Source organism: Tauraco erythrolophus, chromosome 2 (genome assembly GCF_009769465.1).
Source record: "Tauraco erythrolophus isolate bTauEry1 chromosome 2, bTauEry1.pri, whole genome shotgun sequence".
Taxonomy (NCBI): domain Eukaryota; kingdom Metazoa; phylum Chordata; class Aves; order Musophagiformes; family Musophagidae; genus Tauraco; species Tauraco erythrolophus.
In genome coordinates this window covers 80,543,520-80,563,955 of record NC_141466.1, presented here as the reverse complement: position 1 = coordinate 80,563,955, position 20,436 = coordinate 80,543,520, and the positions used below count along the sequence as shown (strand labels likewise).

At 35.9% G+C, this 20,436-nt stretch overlaps 1 protein-coding gene across 8 annotated transcripts in view; it reads right to left on the bottom strand.

Moving 5' to 3' along the window:
- The window catches only part of QKI (QKI, KH domain containing RNA binding), a 155,805-nt gene that overhangs the window by 117,223 nt on the left and 18,146 nt on the right, over window positions 1–20,436 (bottom strand). For all 8 annotated transcript variants that reach the window (XM_086631530.1, XM_086631531.1, XM_086631532.1 and 5 more), the window contains exon 2: window positions 202–344. In XM_086631530.1, coding sequence (XP_086487656.1) covers window positions 202–344 — 143 coding nt within the window. The remainder of the gene's footprint in view (window positions 1–201; window positions 345–20,436) is intronic.

Genomic DNA, 20,436 nt, shown 5'->3' with positions numbered 1-20,436 from the left:
ATCTACGGCTTCATAATCCATACTAGTTTGGTATTTAACACAACCTTCTTCCATGTATGCTCACTACAAATCAAGCTACCAAATCAAATACTTTGCCATAAGCAATTCAGTGCAATCCAAGGGTAGCATCACATGAAATTTACATTTAAAGACAACCACAAGGATCAAAAAATAACTTAGGGACTAAAAAGATATACTTACATCAGGATATTCTTTTACAGGCACATATAGTTTCTCTTGTAACTGTACAATAGGTCCCACAGCATCTGGTAATTCTGCACTTCTCTTCTCCGTACTACCATTTAATGTGTCGTTATACATGTCTTTCCGTACTCTGCTAATTTCTGTGGGGGGAAAAACGTATATTAGGTATTAAACAGTAACAGACTACAATCTAGTATGACAGTCGTCTTTTTCTAATCTTTCCCAAATCTTAATGCCATTTTCTTCCTCCCTTCATAAGCGTCACAGCAACTTGAAAGAGAAATCTACTCTGGTTTTCATTATTTTTTTGTGGTTTGGGTGGGGTTCCCTCCCCCTCTTCCGCCCCCCCCCCCCCCCCCCCCCAATTGCAGCATCCATCTTAAATGTTTTCTTCATGTCTGCAAGTTTGCTGCCTATTCATCCCATTTATGGAATTCAGTTATTGAAGTAAAAATTATGTACTGCTCCTTAGAACACATACAGGATTGTTCACATCATTTAAAAGGTGCATAAACCCAGTTCTTTAATGTATTTTTTATAATAAAGCATCTAAAAGGCAAAAAAAAAATAGAAAGAAATCTCTACCTAACATAGACAAACATCAACCTATACAGTACTGTTTGCTAGTTATGATAATAACCATAGCATCTGGAAATGAAACGGTGCATCATTCCGCAATGAGAAGTCTGACAATGCAAAGGTGCAGTTAGTGAGCATGAGTATAGTATAGAGTGACAACAAACTAGTAAATATTGTTCTACTGACTACCCCCAGTGAGGTAACGAAAAAATGAAGACAAATATGGTATCAGAGACCTGGGCAACCTCTATATACAACCAAGAGTCCTACTACATTGCAAAGTAATGGAAAACTCATCAACAGCACTATGGAATGTCACAAGCGGACTGTTTCTACCAAGTACACCTGAATTATCCACATCTTGAGATATTTACTTGCAAGATACAGTTGAGAAATTACAAACAGGGTAGTTAAAACTGGATAGTTTGAGTCAAATCCAGTTTCACTAAACTGTAACAATCTGAGAATGGACAGAAAGCTGCCTCTTATTTAGCCAAAAAATACCCCATATTTAACAAAAGCTTGTATTTCATTTCTAGAACTGTTAAATTGGCATTTAAATTGCTGCTATAAGAATAAAAAAATCTTGCATTTCATAACTTACAGAATTTCAACTAGTATAAAAATTTCTCAATGATTTTATTCTAATATCACTAAAGAATTACTCAAAATTAATTTATTAACTAAGCTCCAAATTGAAAACTAATATTTCAACAGGCATTGTTCCCAAATCATTAAGACAGGACAGTTTGGGCTGTAAACCAAAGACAGATACCAATAATTCCAGTTGTTTACTTAGAATTGTTAAAACTGCTTTCAAAATCTTCAAAATTAAAATGAAACTGAAACCAGAAATTTTATATTTTCATCTGACCACAGGAAGCCACAGAAACGAGAAGTCACTTGAGATTCCAGCAGCAGACAAGAGAATAATATAACCTCTATTTCATAATCAATTTGTTCTCTGGCAAGTGATTTACAGCTGAGATTTCACCACTCGCAAAGCTGAGGGAGAGCATCAGAAAAGACAAATCTCTGAAACACAGCAGAGCTAATTTTCAACTGAGTTAGCCTGAATTAATTCTAACAAACTCACTCCGCATATTCAAGAACAAGTTGTTTCTCCACTAGAAACTGACATACTCAAGCATGTATGCTATATAATAATTTGGTGGTTAACACCTGTTTAGAATAGAGAACACAAATTTCATCATCATATAATCATAGCTCAAGGAAAAAATCCACAGCTGCTTCTACACTGACAATTTTGGCAACAGACAAAATCCTCAGAACTACAAGCAGTATTTACACTGGCTTCAGTATACAAAGAAATTCTTTAGCCCATCTCTTTGAACAAATATTATTATCTTTTGGCAGACTTCGTTTCCTTTTCATTCTCTTCATATTTTCCATTAACTTATACTACACTGAAACAAGCCAGGCAGTCTGCCGAAGTACTGAAGCATAAGTAGCAACACGGTCCTTTTTATTTATATTTGGCAGCTACAGAGTAGTTGCACTGAAAATTGCATTTTAAATCATATCTTTCATGTAGAATAGAGTCACGAACATTAGATATCCTAGTTTTCACAGGAGAGAAAGAATACTTGCTTTAGTGTCTCCCTTGCAAACACTTGTATGTCACATTCGTGACACTGCAGAGCCAAACATTCTGAACACGCACAGACAGTGCGATAAGCTGACTTGAGGACTGCCACTGAAGTCTGGCTCATGTGAAACCCAAGCCATCTATCATGCCTCAAATGTTCTATACGATGAAGACAACTACCAACTCAAGATTTTCTACTCCACTACAGGATCAGACACCTGAAATTTAGTTTTCTTTGCATACAGAGGTTTTCACCTTCTCTCTCTACGTTTAACCATTGGTAACACTGACAAACATCAGGACATGGATAGTCAGCTACATCAACTCAGCATTATCATCTGCTCCGCCAGCACTACTGTTTCTTCTGCTTCTTGGCATTTTATCTTCTCTCTTGCCTTAGATACTTTTCCTAAGACCTCAGAAGAAACATTCAGAAGCAACAGGTGAAATAACAAGCATGTATTCCTATTTTTTCTTTACCTGCTGATCAAGTCTCCAAACTCCCTTTGTGTATAATATACTAAGAGCCTCTTTTCACTTATCTTGTGTTTGGCAGAAGTGAAGCACCAATGCTTTAATTATAAAATGATCAGATCAGATCTCCAGTTCATCCATTCTCTCTCACTTCTAACTATGGATAGAACACAACCTATCTTCCTTCCCAACTTGTTAGCCCAGCCAACCACAAGCACTCTCCCAAATACACAACTCTTGAGGTTATTTACCTGCTTAACACATTCTGGTTTTTTTCAGATTCTGCTGAATCTTTTCACACATCATCTTTTTTTTCTCTTCTTTTATGACTAACAGCAGTTTTCCCAGATAACCTGCCTCTAGTTTAATCACATCTCTTGTGTCCCAACAAGAGTCCATACAAAAGCATTGAATTTTGATCACATAATCTTTCCTTTTACTGCCTCCATTAAATCAAATCCAAACTTCTAGTCTCTTGAGTATCTTGCAACTTTGCCACTCACTTTAAGCAATTACACGTATCTATAGAACTATCTGGTACTCTATTTCCAGCACCTCCCTCAAGAGTTTATGAGAAGTGCAGTACGATTCCAGAAAGCCTCAGAAGCAGCGCGTTATAAAAGCTAAAAGCTCTACTCTCGCTTCTAGCAAGCATAGATTTTAATCTGTCCTGAAACACTTAAAAATACTTAAAAATCTGAGGACAGGAGTAGTACAAAAGTAGGAAGGTCACATCCTTAAAGCACTTTTCCGCCATGGTATTTCACAGGAAGCCAACTGATTTAAAAATAAGGACAGCTTTACTTTCAAAGCAAACATCTAAGTACAGCTCTAACTGCTTTACCTCTACCTTAACACTGCAGTGGTAATTATGTTGTATAACACACTAGGGATTTAGGAGACAGCTAGTAAGGAGAGATACTTAATTATAATAGTAGATAAGGCTAAAAAAAAAGCATACAGCAGCCTCACCATACCTCTGGAACCTGAGAACTCTGCAAATGCAGTAATAGGCGTTCCTTTGAAAAGATCTAAGAAAAGATCTATGGCAGGTAGAAAGAAACTCATATGAAGAACTTCAAAATCCACATTATTCACCTTTAACACCACTCTGGTCTGTATATTGTAAGTAATAAGTTTAGCAGTAAATGACAAATTTGTCTTGCTCACAACAGGGCAGTGGAGGAACAGACTCAAAAAAAGACAAACAGGTTTCAATATATAATTATCGCGTTACACCTTAATATGACATGACAGAGTCACCTATGGCGGCCATGACATGCATTCGGGTCCAGAAGAATATTTTTCTTCCTCTGTCCCTGAAAACTATGCAAGTAATCTTTTGGGTTTTTTCATCTGCAGATAGTATTTTTCAATCTAACATCTTTCTAAGATATGATGTGAAGCAGGACACACTATTTATACCAACTACATTTGCCTACAGAGATGTACTTTTTTGATTTCTTCATGACACTTAATAAAGTATTCTTCCCTCTTGAGCACATGAAGGCCTGTGTTCAGATTGATGTTTGTCATCTCATTAAAAATCACCAAGAAGTTATTGATTTTCAGCTGTCAATTATCATTCCCTTAGAGGAAGTAAGACTCTGCACTTGTGTTTAAAACTATTGCTGGATTGCAACGTAAAATGAGTTTATATAAACCACTCGGCAAGCATATTCAAAAGTAGGAAGTCATTGAAAAAGTTCAAATTCTTCCTCTCCCATCACTTCCAGAGTTGCAAACCACTCTCATCCCCAGTGCCCATAGCTTTAGAATTTCTCATCATGAAGGTTTCTTCTAAATTATAAAGCTTCATCTTTCGAAAAGGAGCAGACTCTATTTAAAGAAGTCTTTTAAAAAAGACACTATATTTATATCTCATTGCAGTTCAAACTAGAACTAATAATTTGAAGAACCGAAACAAATCATCAGATGTTTTGCTCAATTGCTTCAGTTTAGCTACAGCTGTTTAAACAGAGCTAAACTGATGCCCCTCTCAGCCTATGTTCCATTCCTAGTACACCTTAAACCATCAATGCATACAGAATTTAATTCTTTAAACTGAAGAAAACAAGAAGTTTTTATCTGTCACAGAAGAACCACCTATCTATCATTCTTGATTTTTACAATACACAGCAAATGGGAGTGGAACAAACCAATAGCCACAATCAAGAGATTCAGAATGAATCAGAACACTAAGCATCTTACAACAGTAGTCACCATGCTTCTGTAGGGAAGTAAAGCACGTACGCTTAAATATTCTCTATCACAAGCTAGTTTCCACATAAAAAAAACATTATGAGTAAACTTTTAAAAGTTAAAAATTTAAGAAGTATGGTGAGAAAACAGTTATATTCACATAGCTAAAAATCTACACGGCACTCGGATCTCAGTGATGCATAGAACATTCAGTTTCAATTTTCTACTTTCTCACAGAAATCAAGTTATGCCCAAAATATCCATGACACTTTTTTTTTTAAACATACAACATAATTTTATATATTTTGACAAGCAAAGTTAATTCTTACAAAAAACGTTTCTTACAGACTATGGCACTAAAGACAAGTGTAAATAATGCTTTCAATATTTCCACAACAATTTTTTGTGAAAAATTCTGATAGCTATCTTTAGTAAGACAGCTTACAGACAACTTTAGTAAGTCTACTCAAATTCATGAGATCAGCATGGATTGAGCTAAGGGGGCAGGTGGGGAAAACGACTGATTCAAGTCCCTTCTCATTCTTTACTATGAAGAATTTTAGTGTTGGGTTTTTTTTAATTTGAAATGCAACAAAACACATGCAAAAAGCTAGTATTTTCATGAAATATTTTTAATAAACACAACTACTGCTGGATCATCAATTTAAGAATTTAAGAAGTACTTTTAAGCAGCAAAATACATTTTTTCCCATTCTTTTGCGATCAGGTAAGTCCTCAAACTAGTAAATGAAGGTTAAAAATATTCTAATATACAGACATACAATCACCACTTTGGAGGATCCATATGCACTGAATATGGATCCAAGGTTTATTCAGGCAGACAATCCATTCCAAGTTCCATTAAAGCATTACCCATCAATCAGACAACTGCAACTAGATACCAGTTAGTTTTATATAATACCCAGTGTTTTCTACAAACAGTAATTATTTATCCAATAATATTGTAACCACAGCACCTGAAAAATGTAACTAAGAATGGAGAGGAAAAAAGCAGAAAAAGTACAACTATTATTTTCTGCTTTTATTGAAAAATCTCTAAAGACACGTGGATTATTACTTCTCTTGAAAGCGTTCTGAAGGCTAATACAGAGCACGTGCTCAAACTACAATATGAGCAGCATGGTGATGTTCACCTCCTACCCAAAAAAAACCCTTGTTGGCACAGCACGTAACAAATTTAAATACCTTTATTATAAAAAATTAAAAGAACAACCAAAACAACGTGACTTTGTCCCATTTATGCACTCCATTGATCAGCACTTTCTCTCAGAATGAACAAATCTGTAAATTCTGGACACTATCACTGAGAATATGGTGTACAAGTCACACAGCAGTGTCACAACCTGCCCCCCTTCTCTCAAAACCAAAAAGTGTTTGCATTTCAAATTTAAATTTATTTTTTAATGCCTTAGAAAAAACTCTAGTTTCTTCTCCTTTGTTCCTCTGCGCCCAATCTACCAGTACACTTTCAATGATTAAACTGTCAGTCCAATGATAAGTGGGCAGCACTTTCAGCAATTTGTCAGCACTCTCGGTATCAAAATTCAGTCATTTCTTTTTGCAAGAAGAGCCTGCAAAAGTCCTTCTGTTGTGGGCAGTTATAAGGTTTGCATCAAACTGACTTCAAAACCAAATAGAGCACATTCATCTGTCCTCTTTGTGTAAATGTCAACAGAAAGCTTTTAAGTGCTTTATTATTGGTAGAACATTGCAACTCATGTGTTTTCTAATCTAGCAGCTTTAGTATGCTTACTTGGCAAAGAAATAGTTGTTTTTATTCATCACAATTTTAACAGTCTTCACTGTTAACACCAGTGCTGTTTGCTACTACTGCTGATGTAGCAGAAATAGCAACACTAGCAAAAAAACAAGTCATTTTTAATATCGTGCCACATGGACCTGTACCCTGCATGCATCATCAGTGTACAGTCTAAAACGTTGGCAAGCGCTTACTCTACCCACCCCCTGCTATTAATCAGGGAAATGCCTGCACATCAAGCAAACAAGTTTCCTATCATCTTTTCCTCAGAAAACAACACAGATTAAAAAAACAAAAATTTAGACAAACATGATCAAGCATCAAAGCTGATAAAACTGACAGTCCACTTCTGACAAAGTTTCATACATCGGCAGTTTTGGTTTAGAGCATGACATTGAACTCTGACATAATGAACTGGCAAATTTGAAACAATCCTGCATTTGTTTCCACTTACTAAAATTTGCATTTATCTTATTTAATACAATGGTATGCCAGAACAGGTCTGATCAAAAGTCCATCAGTCCTGCATTACAGCTGACAGTGGCAATCTGCATTCACTTAAGAAAATAATAAAAAGAAGATTAAATACAGCCTCCTTGTTTTCGTGGTAAACTCAAAAAGCTGTACATTTGAGATTAAGTCCTGTGTTTCCTCATATCCCAGTACTACACGCCAAAAAGCCTACAAATCTTTAACATAAAAATCAGTTTAGAAGTTTCTAAGAGGATAGTTGAACAAGCCTTTCAGCAGTCTACTTGGTATCTTCAAATAATATCGTCTAGCAACTGACATACGTTATCCATCCACATCCAGATCTTTGCAAGAATCAAAGCTTCTTGAGGTAAGTAATTAGCCAACAGACAGAAAACAGCACAACTCAACTAAACTTCTAAGAGCCAAGGAAAATTAGTTTTAAAGTCGACAGTGGAAATCCGGAAAATTAATCCAGAATATTCATCTCAAGTCTCAGCATTAGATCAAGCTTACACAATAACTCAGTTAAAGCAAATGAACATACACTATTCTGATTGTTAAAAAAATTTCCTTACAGCATGGCTCAGATCAACAGCGTCAAGCTCTTGAAAACATTTTCGACTGGTAAAGTCCAGCAGCACAGCACAACTGCTGAAGCAGATTCAGTGGCTCACATTCATATTAGGCTTAATTATTACACTTTCAAACATCATCTACTCTAGCTCCCTTTAGCAGCAAGTTGCCTCTAAATACTTAGTTACAAGTAGCACAGTTACACCTACATCAAGCTGCTAAATCTATTAGAGGTGTCTGTTTTTTTTCCATACCTGGTAGCATGAACCAAACGTTTAGCAGTTAACCATAACAATAAATGACTTGGATATCTTCGAAGCGGGACAATCTGCAGTAATCTGTACGAACTACTAAACATGATCAGAAAGATGAAAGAAAGGAGCCATCCATTCTGTGAGATTTAAACAATGTTACTTGTTGCTGTTGAAAAAAACATCAGCTGAACAATATCAGCTCAGAGAGAGCTTCCATGGCTTTAGTTCCTCCGGCGTGTCTATTTTTTAAACAAAAATCTCTCACCTCAGTTTACTGTCTGGTTTTGAGGTTGCTCTTTGTGAACAATGCAGATTGACTGGTCTGCAAGGGACCCGGCTCTACCCAGACACTATTCCATGCTCCCTATGTTTAAATCCAGCCATCCACAACAGAGTCAATTGCTGCCCAATTTCTACAGGTATCTTCAGCATATGAAATAAATTGTATTGATGTTGAAGTCAAGTAATGGGAAGCTCTCCAGTTAAGGTCAGAAGGACATTCTCTCAAAAAGTATACTGAGCGCTTCAGAAGACAATAGCCTAATTCACATCAGAATCGGCAAAGAGATCCCACACCCTATGCTATCCCGCCAATATGTGCTAAGAGTGCCTAAGAGTAAAGGCAAGATGCTATTTTATAACCTCTAAACCAAAATAAACAATTTGAACTCCTGGTTGAGACCCTCAAAAATACCTGTTTTGAAGTTTAGTGGAAAAATAAAATTCTGACAGTTATCCAAATTTCATTTTTGTTTATTCTTGGAACTGAGAGGAAATCAAATAGTGAAAAAAAACCTACTTAAAAGAACTAAATAATGGCACCATTAAATACTTTCCTGCTTTCCAAGGGTGCACCTTAACACCCACCCATCATTTACAAAGAATAACGTAAAGCTCATGCAGGTTATTCTCTCACTCTTTTGGAAACCATCCACAACCATCCTCCACAGAGCTCGCAATTACAAGAAAACATTCCATTGGTTAATAAGCTCTTTGTCTTTTGCATGAAAGGAGTGAGGGCATGTTTTTTACTTCCATGATCACCCGAAAATAATTAATCATTCACTAACACAGTAGTGTCTTCTCAGTGTTTTACTAATTGTTTTAAGGCCAAAGTAAATTTCCCACATCTTCCACATACAAAGGTAATATGAGGAAACACAAAACTTTGTAGCTAATATAAAGTATTTCAGGAATTGTCGAAAGGCAAGATGCATACCCTGTATCCTTTGTTGAATTTTTCACACAGCTTTGTATCAGTCTTTTCCTTGTCAAAACAATCTTCTACAGAACATGCACACAGTGATCACCTGATATATTAAAAAAAACTAGATAACTGGACCACACATACATACATACCTAGTCAGTGATGGAAAGGAAAAATAATTGTCAGCATTAGCTGATTAGTCATGAAGAATTAACATTACGCATTATTATTAAAATATATACTACACTGCTATTGAGATGCTGATGAAGACACTTTATAATAATAAAAACCTGAATTTTGGCACTAAGTTTTTACATCTGTAACACCTAAAAAACTCCTGTGATCATTGGTTATCAACCAAGGAATTTACCTAATATTCCAAAATATGAAACACCAGAAGTTCAGAAAGCAAACGTATCTAATCATAAGCGAATGACTTAGTCATAAAATATCTTTAATTCTAACCTGCTAGCATATCTAAACAAAGCTATTCCACTATTTGTAAAAGTAATGTCTCTACATATAAGAAGTACTTCATAAGAGGCTGACATGACAGCTTTCATCACTTCAACTGGAATCTAATCCATTTGAATAGGATCAACTAGTTCCTCTCATTCCCAATTTACTTTTTTCTTTTTTTTTTTTTAACTGATCATGTTTGACAGCAATACAATCCCACTTTTAAAGACACTGCTCCCTATCACATTGTGTAGTTTTACACGCTGCCCTACCCTGGCTCCGTCAGCATTTTATTCACAAGACTACGAAAGTAACGACACTGAGATTGACAAATTAGTCATCTACCACATTAAATACATTAACTATTGCACTGCTCTGACATCAAATGCATTATCAAGATGCACTATGTAACTTCAAACCAACTTTAAAGTATCGAAAGACTTTACAGAGTTAGGCAGTACATAAACAGAATTTCTATTTAATCACAGTCTCTACTTAACCAAACACATAAGTTAACACCGTAGCTTAGGAAATTGGGTAACACAGCTGACCAAATTACAGCCCTAAATTAAGTATTACTCAACTGTGTTAAAAGATTATACATGTCCAACGTATCTTTTAGCTCATATTTGAGTCACGAAGCTTAATTCGCACAGACATCAACTCTTAATATAGCAGTAGTCAAACACTCCTGCATGTAGTCAACTGACAGATTTATCCATTACATTGTTGATGAACCAACATACAAAGTTGTTTTAGATTTGGCTTTAGTAAGCAGAGAAGACTTCAAAGGAGATGGCCATCAAATCAAGTTATAAACCTTGAACAAACAGAAGAACAACAAATTTTATTTAAGCTTAGATTTCAGAACTGTTTGACTGATGAAGTCATGGAACTTGTTAGCAAAATCATCTGTACAGAAAGGTCAAAGACGAATGTTGTAAAGAGAAAAACTGGAAACTGAGTTGGAAGTACAATAACCAAATGGGTACTCCAAAATTTAGTTCAAGAATAAATATTCCAGCCAGACACATTAGCCCATTTGTAATACGCCGAATTTCAGAAATGTTGAAGAGCTTAAAATACTAGCATTAAAGTCTGAAGCATGCTACAAGTTTACCAAAGTTAGACTGTGCTAGGCTAACATAATAGCTATCAGAGTGCTTAAGAAAACAGAGAAGTGCTAAGTTGAGTTTCCCATGCAACACTGCACGGAATTTAACTAAACAAATCGTGAATCCTACAAAAGCTCTTCAAGGTATAAGCTAAAACAAAGTGACAATAGCTGTGCTAAAAGTAGAACTAATTACAAGGAGGCTGATCAAAGGTGATGGAAAAACCTCATAAAGGGTGAACTGAATAATCTCTAAAAATGAAATAGTGAAAGTGGAATCTCACTCAATGTTAATGCTGCAAAATTAAGAGGGTTTCCCCCCCCTCTCCCTCCTAAGAAAATCTTCTGCTTGACACTGACAGGATGCAAAACCCATTAACAATCACACACTGACCAGCAAGGCCCAGGTAGTGGCATTAGTGGAAGAGCAAATATCTTAACTGATTTAGCTCTGTATGATATTTTCAATAAAGAATGGAGGAATTGCGTGAACAACCGTTAAAATGCCAACAATTTTGGTTATCCTTATTCAGAAAAAATACTGAAGATATGAAAGGATATTTGGATCATGTAAAAATGGACAGCCACTCGCAGGAAAAAAATACAGAGGCTGGCTTGAAAAAGAAAAAAAACACCACACAAAAAAAACCAAAGAGGCTTGCTCATTATCATTACACTGACAATTGCCATCAGAACAGGAGTTAAGAGAGCAACATGCTGTAAAATTAAACAGATTTTAACTGGCCACAAGTCTAATAGTAAAGTAAGATTTCCGAATTTAAGACACGTGATTTTGGAAGAACCCCCACAGCAAATTATTCTTTCAGTGGGAAAAAAATTGTTAAATCAAAACATGATCTGTTTTCAGATAACATGATACATAGCTTGGTAGGAATTCCTTATCAAGATAGTCTTTGAATTACAACAAATTAGGTCACACACCAAGAGGAAAATAATTCTTTATGCAGATAGTTTATCAAACTGCTGTATGCCTCACACTTATATGTACAGTAAGATTACGTTTTTTATTTCAAGCACCAGTCTTAAAAAGAATTCATTAAGAACACCACTACATATGCTAATAAATAGTTTTACCTTACTTCAAAACATAATTTATTATACAAGCAGAATCAGTGACAGAAATTTATATATGAGAAGTAAAATGAGTAAAAAATTTTAATAGCATCATTAAATACTTTAACCACAATGTTGAAAGGATTAAAAAAATGCATCTATTTATGCTGGGTAGTACATACAGAAAACAGCACTACTTAAAAACTGTCACTGAGTTCCTCTATTACAACTGTTAAACAACTTCAATTTCATGTTGAAGTGATTAAGATAACCAGTCAGCTTTGAAAAGCTGCTCATTTTTCATCAACCTAGAGGGAAAAAAAAAACAAAGAAAAATCAAAAACCACAGTGTGCTTGAATTCACTGCAAATATACACACCTGAATAATCTTCTAAAAGATAAATATACCTATGTAAACATGGTTCTCCAGGGAACTGAAACCTGGCAACAATCAAACTGTATCTTACACAACCGAGGCCTAACTTCAAGGTCAAAAAAACAGGCTGTTTGTAATTGTCATTTTTCACTAAACCTGAGTATTTTTCCAGACTTGAACATAAGTTAAACTGAAGAGACATATTATATTAGGATACTAATCTTACTGTTATCCATCCTTTTGTACTGCGCATTAGTTCAGCCATCTGACTCAACACATTACCAGCAGGCAGGAAATCAGCAAGGCTACTAACTTTTTCTAAACATGCACAGCCAGCAAAACTTTAATGAAGAGAATCAGCTACAACTAAAGCATCAATCTCTGATACAGTGAGAAACAAGAACATTGCTACTTAGGTTTCTTTAACTACAACGAAAGTCACTAGCTGTTATTTGCCCTATTTTATTTATTGTTGTTCCATACAGTAAGCAGAATGTTCAAGCTAATTTGCAGGTGGGTATGTTAAAACACACTTAGCTTGTCTTTTAAAGTTCCGTTTCCTTCAAGAAAAAGTAAAGCTCTTCAACATCAAAAAACCTCCATTAATGCTATTTCTATACTATGACAAAATCTCATTGACTATCACAGGTATAGGTAGATTCCCAACCTTTTTGCTCCTTTGCATGATAAGCAGAGAGTCACTTTCCAAAAACTACAGTGTTATCTGCCTTACTAGTTAGATTCTTATTTCGATAAACGCAGAACCACACTCACTCCCTCCAGCCATAACAGAGCTTTCACCAAGAATAACGAGACTGTCGATAGCCTGTCTGCTCCGTAAACAGTAGTAAGTATTCGGTTAGTAATACTACTCTTCTGTAAGAAATCAGAGTAAAATAGACCAGGCTGGGCCTTCTGATCATCCTGCTTTTTCATTTTACCCACAATACTTGACTGCCATTTAACATCAGGCCCCCATTAGGGCAGGTCTGCCTTGACAGGTGGGGTACCCAGAGTCACAACTGCCCTCAGAGTATTTTGTCAGTACAAGCCAAAACTACCTGTAAGATGCCTTTGTAAAGGTCCATCACTATACCGGTACGTTAAAGGTAACTTAGCCACTTTGCCACGAGATGCCAAGTGGCACGGTTATGCGGGCTGTCACAACAGTAATCAACTAAAACCTAACAAAACAAAATCACAGCCTTTCCTCAAAAGACACGAAGTGCACTCTTCAGGAACATGAAGAGGTTAGTATTTCTTTATAAATTACTACTGCCATTTCTGAGTTGCACAATGTAACTATTCTGGGAATTATGACAATATTCTCACATACCCTTGATTCCAAAATACGTAGCAAGAATGCCATTATTAATTGGAATCATTCTGCGGATTTCTAATCCACAATTGTTATTACTAATCAGTAACAATAATTATTACTATTACCAGATATTTAGGCCCCACTTTGAGACAATGCATCAATAAGATATCACCTTAAAGAATAAGCACAACACTTCTTTCCATGTAAATAAATACACACAGTCTTGGTCTATATCACATTTTTAAGTTCATATTCTCTTGTTCAACATCGAGGTATATTCTAGAAAATCTTAAGGAATCGCTCTTTTCTGGGAAGGAGACCTTTATGAACAGTCTCTTGAAACACTAAGGAAATCAAAGAGATTTTGCAAACATGATTTTTTTTCCCTTAAGATATTAGAGACAATTATAGAATCCATATCCCAAACTTGAGTATTTGTTAAAACACTCAGTGCATATGTTTAACTTTTAAGCTGAAAACTGAATATACTTATAGCATGCTTTGGTGTACTTGACCAAAAAAAGAAAACATGACTTTACAACTCACTTGAGGGAACAAGAGTCTGTTTAGTAAGCATTCAGACCCTTTATGAAACAAATCTTCTCTACACAGATTATCATTCTTTTTGTTTGATAGATTTCTCTTCGTTTTTACAAGAAGTTTACTTGGAGACAGAAAAATCCAGCACAACATGCACGCATAGCATAACAAAACCACAGATGTGTTAAGCAATGTATTTAAGATAATTGACAAGTTTTCAGGTAGTTGTGACTATTATTCATGAAGCAAAAGTATGATCATTTTTTCCCCTCTTCCTCACTTATCCCTTGTTTCCTTAATAAGCTCATCATTGTTCTACAAGTCATCTGTGATAGTCACTCAAATCCAGTAGCAAGACGGTAGGATACTGCACCTTTCACAGAGACAGGTCTGGTCCTTACTCATTCACCCAAAAAAAAAAAAAGGGGGGGGGAGGGAATAGTTCAGACAACTGCTGCCCAACATCCCTCAGTATCAGAAACATCCCTCCTCCTCTGAGGAAATAAGCACACCTGAAAGTCCTCATCTGTGCATCTTATGGATCAGTTTTAACACCACAACACAATTGCATCTGGCAACTTGCTAAATGCAACCAGTCAGCTAAGTTGGCATTTTTACCTTCAAAGACCTCTGCCACATGAAATAAGGTATTAAGTGACAGCAGAAGAAGATACTGTCCAGCAGCAGAAGAGGAATGAGACAATTTGCCTCTGGGTTTCATAGATATTTCCTGACAGCAAAGACATGGCAAGACTCCAAAACTTCGGGTTTACTTCAGGCTCTGGAAGGCAGTTTCCTCTAGCAGACACATGCTTTTGCCTGTTTTCCTCATCCCAAATCCTCTCCTACTCCCAAAGTGTCTTTTCTCCATCCTCAAGTCTCATTTTTTACCTACGGAGGATATGATTCTGTACTCCTTCAGTTCTTCAGTCAGTTCTAGTTCCCAACCAAGAGACTCCCTTATACCTCCAAACAGTCCGCAAACCATGAAAGATGGCTACATCACCAGACTTTTTTGTCCAAATACAGCATCTTGACTTTTTTTTAAAATACAAAAATTTTCCTTCTTAAAAGTTGAAATTTCAGAAGAAAGCAAAGCAATTGCTCACAATACAGGAAAGAGTCTGTTCTCTCAAGTTCACTCCCCAGATCCACAGAAACGGACAGCTGCCTTTACATGGCCTTCTCAGGCAGGCGTAAAGTGTGCCTATCCCCACTAAGATAACTCAGAGAAATTGGAGAGAGGTGCAGTACATACTCAGCAGGATAGCCTTTTTAGACATTTAAGTGCTCAAACACTAACACAAGATCTGTCTCATTTGAATCTAGGCAGACGCACTCACTTCAGCATCCTCTCAGGCAAATTTTTTGAATTGTATTTTTTGTTTCAAAACACAAAAGATTTTTTCCCCCTATGTTCACTCTTGAAAACTTTTTCACTGTTTTAATTGAAAGTTTCAGTATAGTTCAACTTAAACCACACACTTGTCACAAGAAGTTTTAGGTAATTCTGCAAAGTTACATACTACACAAGAGGCTGTTTAGTGGAATATATAACACAACTGTAATCTAAGTCGTATCAAAGCTACTTAAGATATGACAGCACAGCATATTCCACAGGTCATATCTGTAGCTTTACATTGTATAATTCACGTACATCTTCAGAAACACATCTGTATTCTGGATGACTGAAATAGAATTTCAATTTATGCACTAAAAATACTGGGATTACTTTGATCATATTAACAGCATATTTATTTTCAGTGTGATAGTATTCAGTACTAGATACTACAGTGTAAGATAGCATCACATTTGCTATCCTGCCCATAAAGTCACTATCCGAATTTTGTTTCTTGTTTTATCTTAGTCATATTAAGGAGAACCTTCCTCACAAAAAAAAAAAAAACACAAACACAACACACAAACAAACTCCCCACACACGTACAGAAACAACCCTCCCCGCTCTACGCCCTAAAAAACACCCCCACTAAGCTAAGACGTATTTCAACTTCAAATACGGGATATCAAAATGGAACCAAGATGAGGCCTTAACTACATACCAGCTTACACTACTGCTTCCAACATTAATTTCCCAGAACTATATTCTGCCTGAGCAGATGAACCATTGCTCATTAAATCACAGCCATGAACAACTACTAATGGCACATAGCTGAGGCTACGTTACCGGAAGGGAAATAAAATTTTAACACCTACTATGTCGAATATGAGTAGGAAAGTTTCATTTTCTTGCTCCATTTAACATTCAAGACTTGTTTTTATAAGCTTTGAGTACAAAAGCAGCCAAAACCTGAAATATCCTTTCATGCTCATATTGTCTGCTAGTCTCAGTCTCTATCCCTCTAACTCTTCTCTCTCACCCACCTGTTCCCACATACTGGCTTCAGGGGGAAACAATTCTCTATTAAAATCATCTTTGAAGGATAAAGAAAAAAGCATAGGCAAATTATCAGTCCTCTCCTGCCACTAGACCTGCAGAGCATCTGGTAAGAGCTTGACTGCTTTCAATTACACTGTGCTATGGAAAAAAAAAAAAAATAAAATCAACAACAAACTCAACCACCAAACAGAAAAACCCCATAGAACAGAAGAACGCAGAAGAGCTTTTTTGGGTCCTCTGTCCATCACTAACACTTTAAAAACTCATTTTAACATGATTTTCTTAGAGAAAATGGAACCAGACTATGACACTATAAAGTGTTCTTGAAAGTGCCAACAAGCACTCTAGGTAAAGTTTATAAAGCTCCATAGAGCGTAGCAAGAAACTAGAAATACAACCAGTAACACTACTTATAATTACTATTCAAAACAGCCAGGATGCATGTTGAATACATTTCAACTTGCCAGGAAAAGCTTACGTGACTAAATTTTATTAGTTTCCCTGATTTATGTGATGAGTATTGAATGAAAATATCTTGGTTGGGTTTTTTTTCAGCTTTGAAAGGCACCAGCATTATTGGTATCAACTATTGTGCTTCCTCTCAAAATTAAAAAATAAAAATAAAAATCAACAAATCGACAGTGAACTGCAGATTTTAGCTGTGCACTTCAAGTAGGGACACAAATATTGGGCGCTTTACATTGCATTTACTGAAGTGGCTGCCATGATACCTCAAATTCTCAAGGAGTAAATTTTGAAAAACCCAAACATTATTTTTGAGAATAATCTCTGTCACCTAACAACATTTTTCCTTCAGGTGACTTATGAAATTAAAGTGAAAAGCATGGAGATATTGCTCACTGCATGATGAAGGAGGAAAAGCAAATTATTTAGCTATCTGAACATCTCTTCAGAACTTCCAATACTGGGAAGATATCCTAAACTAAAGTTTCCATTTGGTATCAATATAGAAGCACATTCTGCAGCAAAATTAAAAGCCCAGTGTATTTAAGCAACCTACTTCTCATATACACTAAGATTTTGCCAAATTATTTCAAGATTGTGAATACCAGCTTGCACTGGAGAATCTTATTAAAATTGACTTTGTTTCCAAATTTCAGTAAACTGAGTTTTGCCTACTTAGAGAAGTAGCAGCAATGAGTAAAACTGGGAATTAAATACAGTTTCCTAACTCCTTCCCTTCTTTTTCCGTTCTTGGAAGAAAAGCAACCGAGAGGCAAGTCTAATTTTACAGATTCACTCTCTCACCTCAATGTTTTAGTTCCTTCCCATACTTCAGTAAACAGTACTAAATAAACAATCTCCTCTTTCTGAAAGAATCTGCTCCTTCCACATCTGGTTAAGAACATGAATGATAAAAAGTTTAAGGAGAGAGGGAAAGTACTTTTGTTTTTAAAAATATTTCAAAAAAAATACTAAGAACAACAACAGAAGTTGGACTTCCAAGTTTTTCATAAAGAATTCTCAAAAGACATTAATTCTCAAACTGACAGATTTTGGTCCATAATTAGATACACAGATCAATTTCTCAACTTGGGAATGACTAGATGCCCTATTTAAAAGTCTTGCTTAATGACAAATGTCAAGACAGATATTTACTAGAGACAAACTGAAAACAGAGCTTTACAAATCCAGTCAACAAAGCAAAACGGAAGCTAAACTATAAATGGTAAGGCTGCAGTAAATAATGTTTATGAAAGCTATGAAATCTTAGAATAGATTGAGACTCTTCAGGAGGACTGGAATATAAAATGTAGCAGATTAAATCCAATGCTACATGCTAAGTAAATTGCATGAAAAAACGATGTGCTTTCTTATACGTTATACTAAGGTTCAACGGTAACAATTCAGAAAAAAGTCCACACTATTCTGAGTAACATAACAAAGACATTTCAAAAGTAATGAATTTTAGGACCCCTAAAGAAACATGATGGAAAATAACAAACAGAGCACACTGAAAATAAACAATGGTTACCCTTACAGAGCAAGTGAGCAGCACAGAACACATATCAAAGTTTAAATAAATAAGAAATTCAAAAGACACAGAGTGTCTTCATTGTAGTTTATAATATAACAGCATCCAGACCTTTTGTACTGTGCACTGTACAGAGAATCTCTGGCTTTATCTCAAGTAAAAGCTCTTTCGGAAAGCTTATAATGAAGGCATGAGTACAGGGAAGCAGAAAAACGAGGTGAAAGCAGTCAGCACAATACATCCAGTTACAAGGAGAGGAGACCTAAAAGAAAAAATAGTTTAGACAAAAGCTAAAGAAGATGAGATAGGATGAATGGCATAAAGAAAGTAAACTAAGCCAGTTTCCCTTGTTGAAATGCAAGGTGAAGACCACAGTGGATGAAACAAAGCCAGCAAAAGGAAACCCATTTTGATGTAATACAGGCAATACTGCCAAAGTGTAAACATGATTTTATGCCACTACAGGGGATAAATGCCAGTGTAATCACAGTCAATAGAAATAGTCCACACGAGCACTTAAGTGCACCCCACACACACACAGAAATAAGTGACAAGAAGTTAGAATCTCCAACCCTCTTTCCTTGATGGGCATTTGCTCTTTGTTGATATATGAAATACAAACAAAAGCCACTAGGAAAAAAATTAACTTGAAAATCAAGTCTACATCAGTGTTCGAAAAAAAAACAGAGCATTAATCATACATTGTACCAAGAGTAAAATGTTACTACTGTTACATCTTACCACTAGTTGTAAGATGAGTTGCAACTCATTTTTTAAGAGGCTATTACATTCTTTCGGGTTTTATGTTTTATGTTTGTTTGGTTTTAATCTGAAACTTAGGAAAGATGAATGGCAACACAGAAACTTAGGTCTGCACAGACATTTAATCAACAGGAAGAAATAACAGTGAAAATAAGGCTAATCCTAACCAAACGGAAAATCCAAAAAACTACCAGAGTAAGCTGCATGAAATTATTCCTGCTCTCCTTTGTAAAAGCTAAAAATTGCTTAGTTAAAAAGGCAGTACACCACTCATCCCAGAAAAAAAATTAAAGCTGTAAAAAAAAGAGGAAAAATTATGGCACTGCAAGACATTTCACTGCTCTAAAGGAAGGAGACTGTATATCCCAAATGATACACAAAAGTCCAGAAGAAATCAGAAATCTAGACCATCAGAGGAGTATTACTCCAAAAAGTCAGGATTGCTGTAACACTTCTTCCTTTGAAGGGTAAGAAGAGTAACTAATCTTAACAACACATTGCTACTGAAAAATGAAGTCATCACTCCCAGCTGCACAGTTCCTTCCCACCTCTCACAGCAGCTCTTAGTAAGCCAATTCAACTCACTAATCAAGCAAAAGGCTATTCATATGTTTTCTCTTTTTTTCTTGATTAGCTTTCTTCCAGATTACTGAGGTGAAACAGATCACCGAAGAATCGACTGAATGCCAGAATCAGCAGAAAGGAAGTAACAGGAACACTTTCCCAAACAAGAATTTCCTGTTTGCAACATCGAGCTACTGAACTAGTTCAAAACCATCTTCCGTAACTTCTCTCCAAGGTTTTCCAGTAAATTTTGAGGTTTTTCTTAAAAAAAAAAAACACAAACAGATCCTACAGTTATTTTGCAGTAAACAGGGTGGACATAATCTTTCTGTTAACTCATCGTACACATTCCAGTTTCAATTCTACCTGAGACCTGCACTTGGTCTTTTCTAATTGAACAGGCACCTCTGAATTCTTCCAGTCAGAAGGCAATAAAAAGCACAGTTATACCACCTAACTCTGGATGCCTCTATACA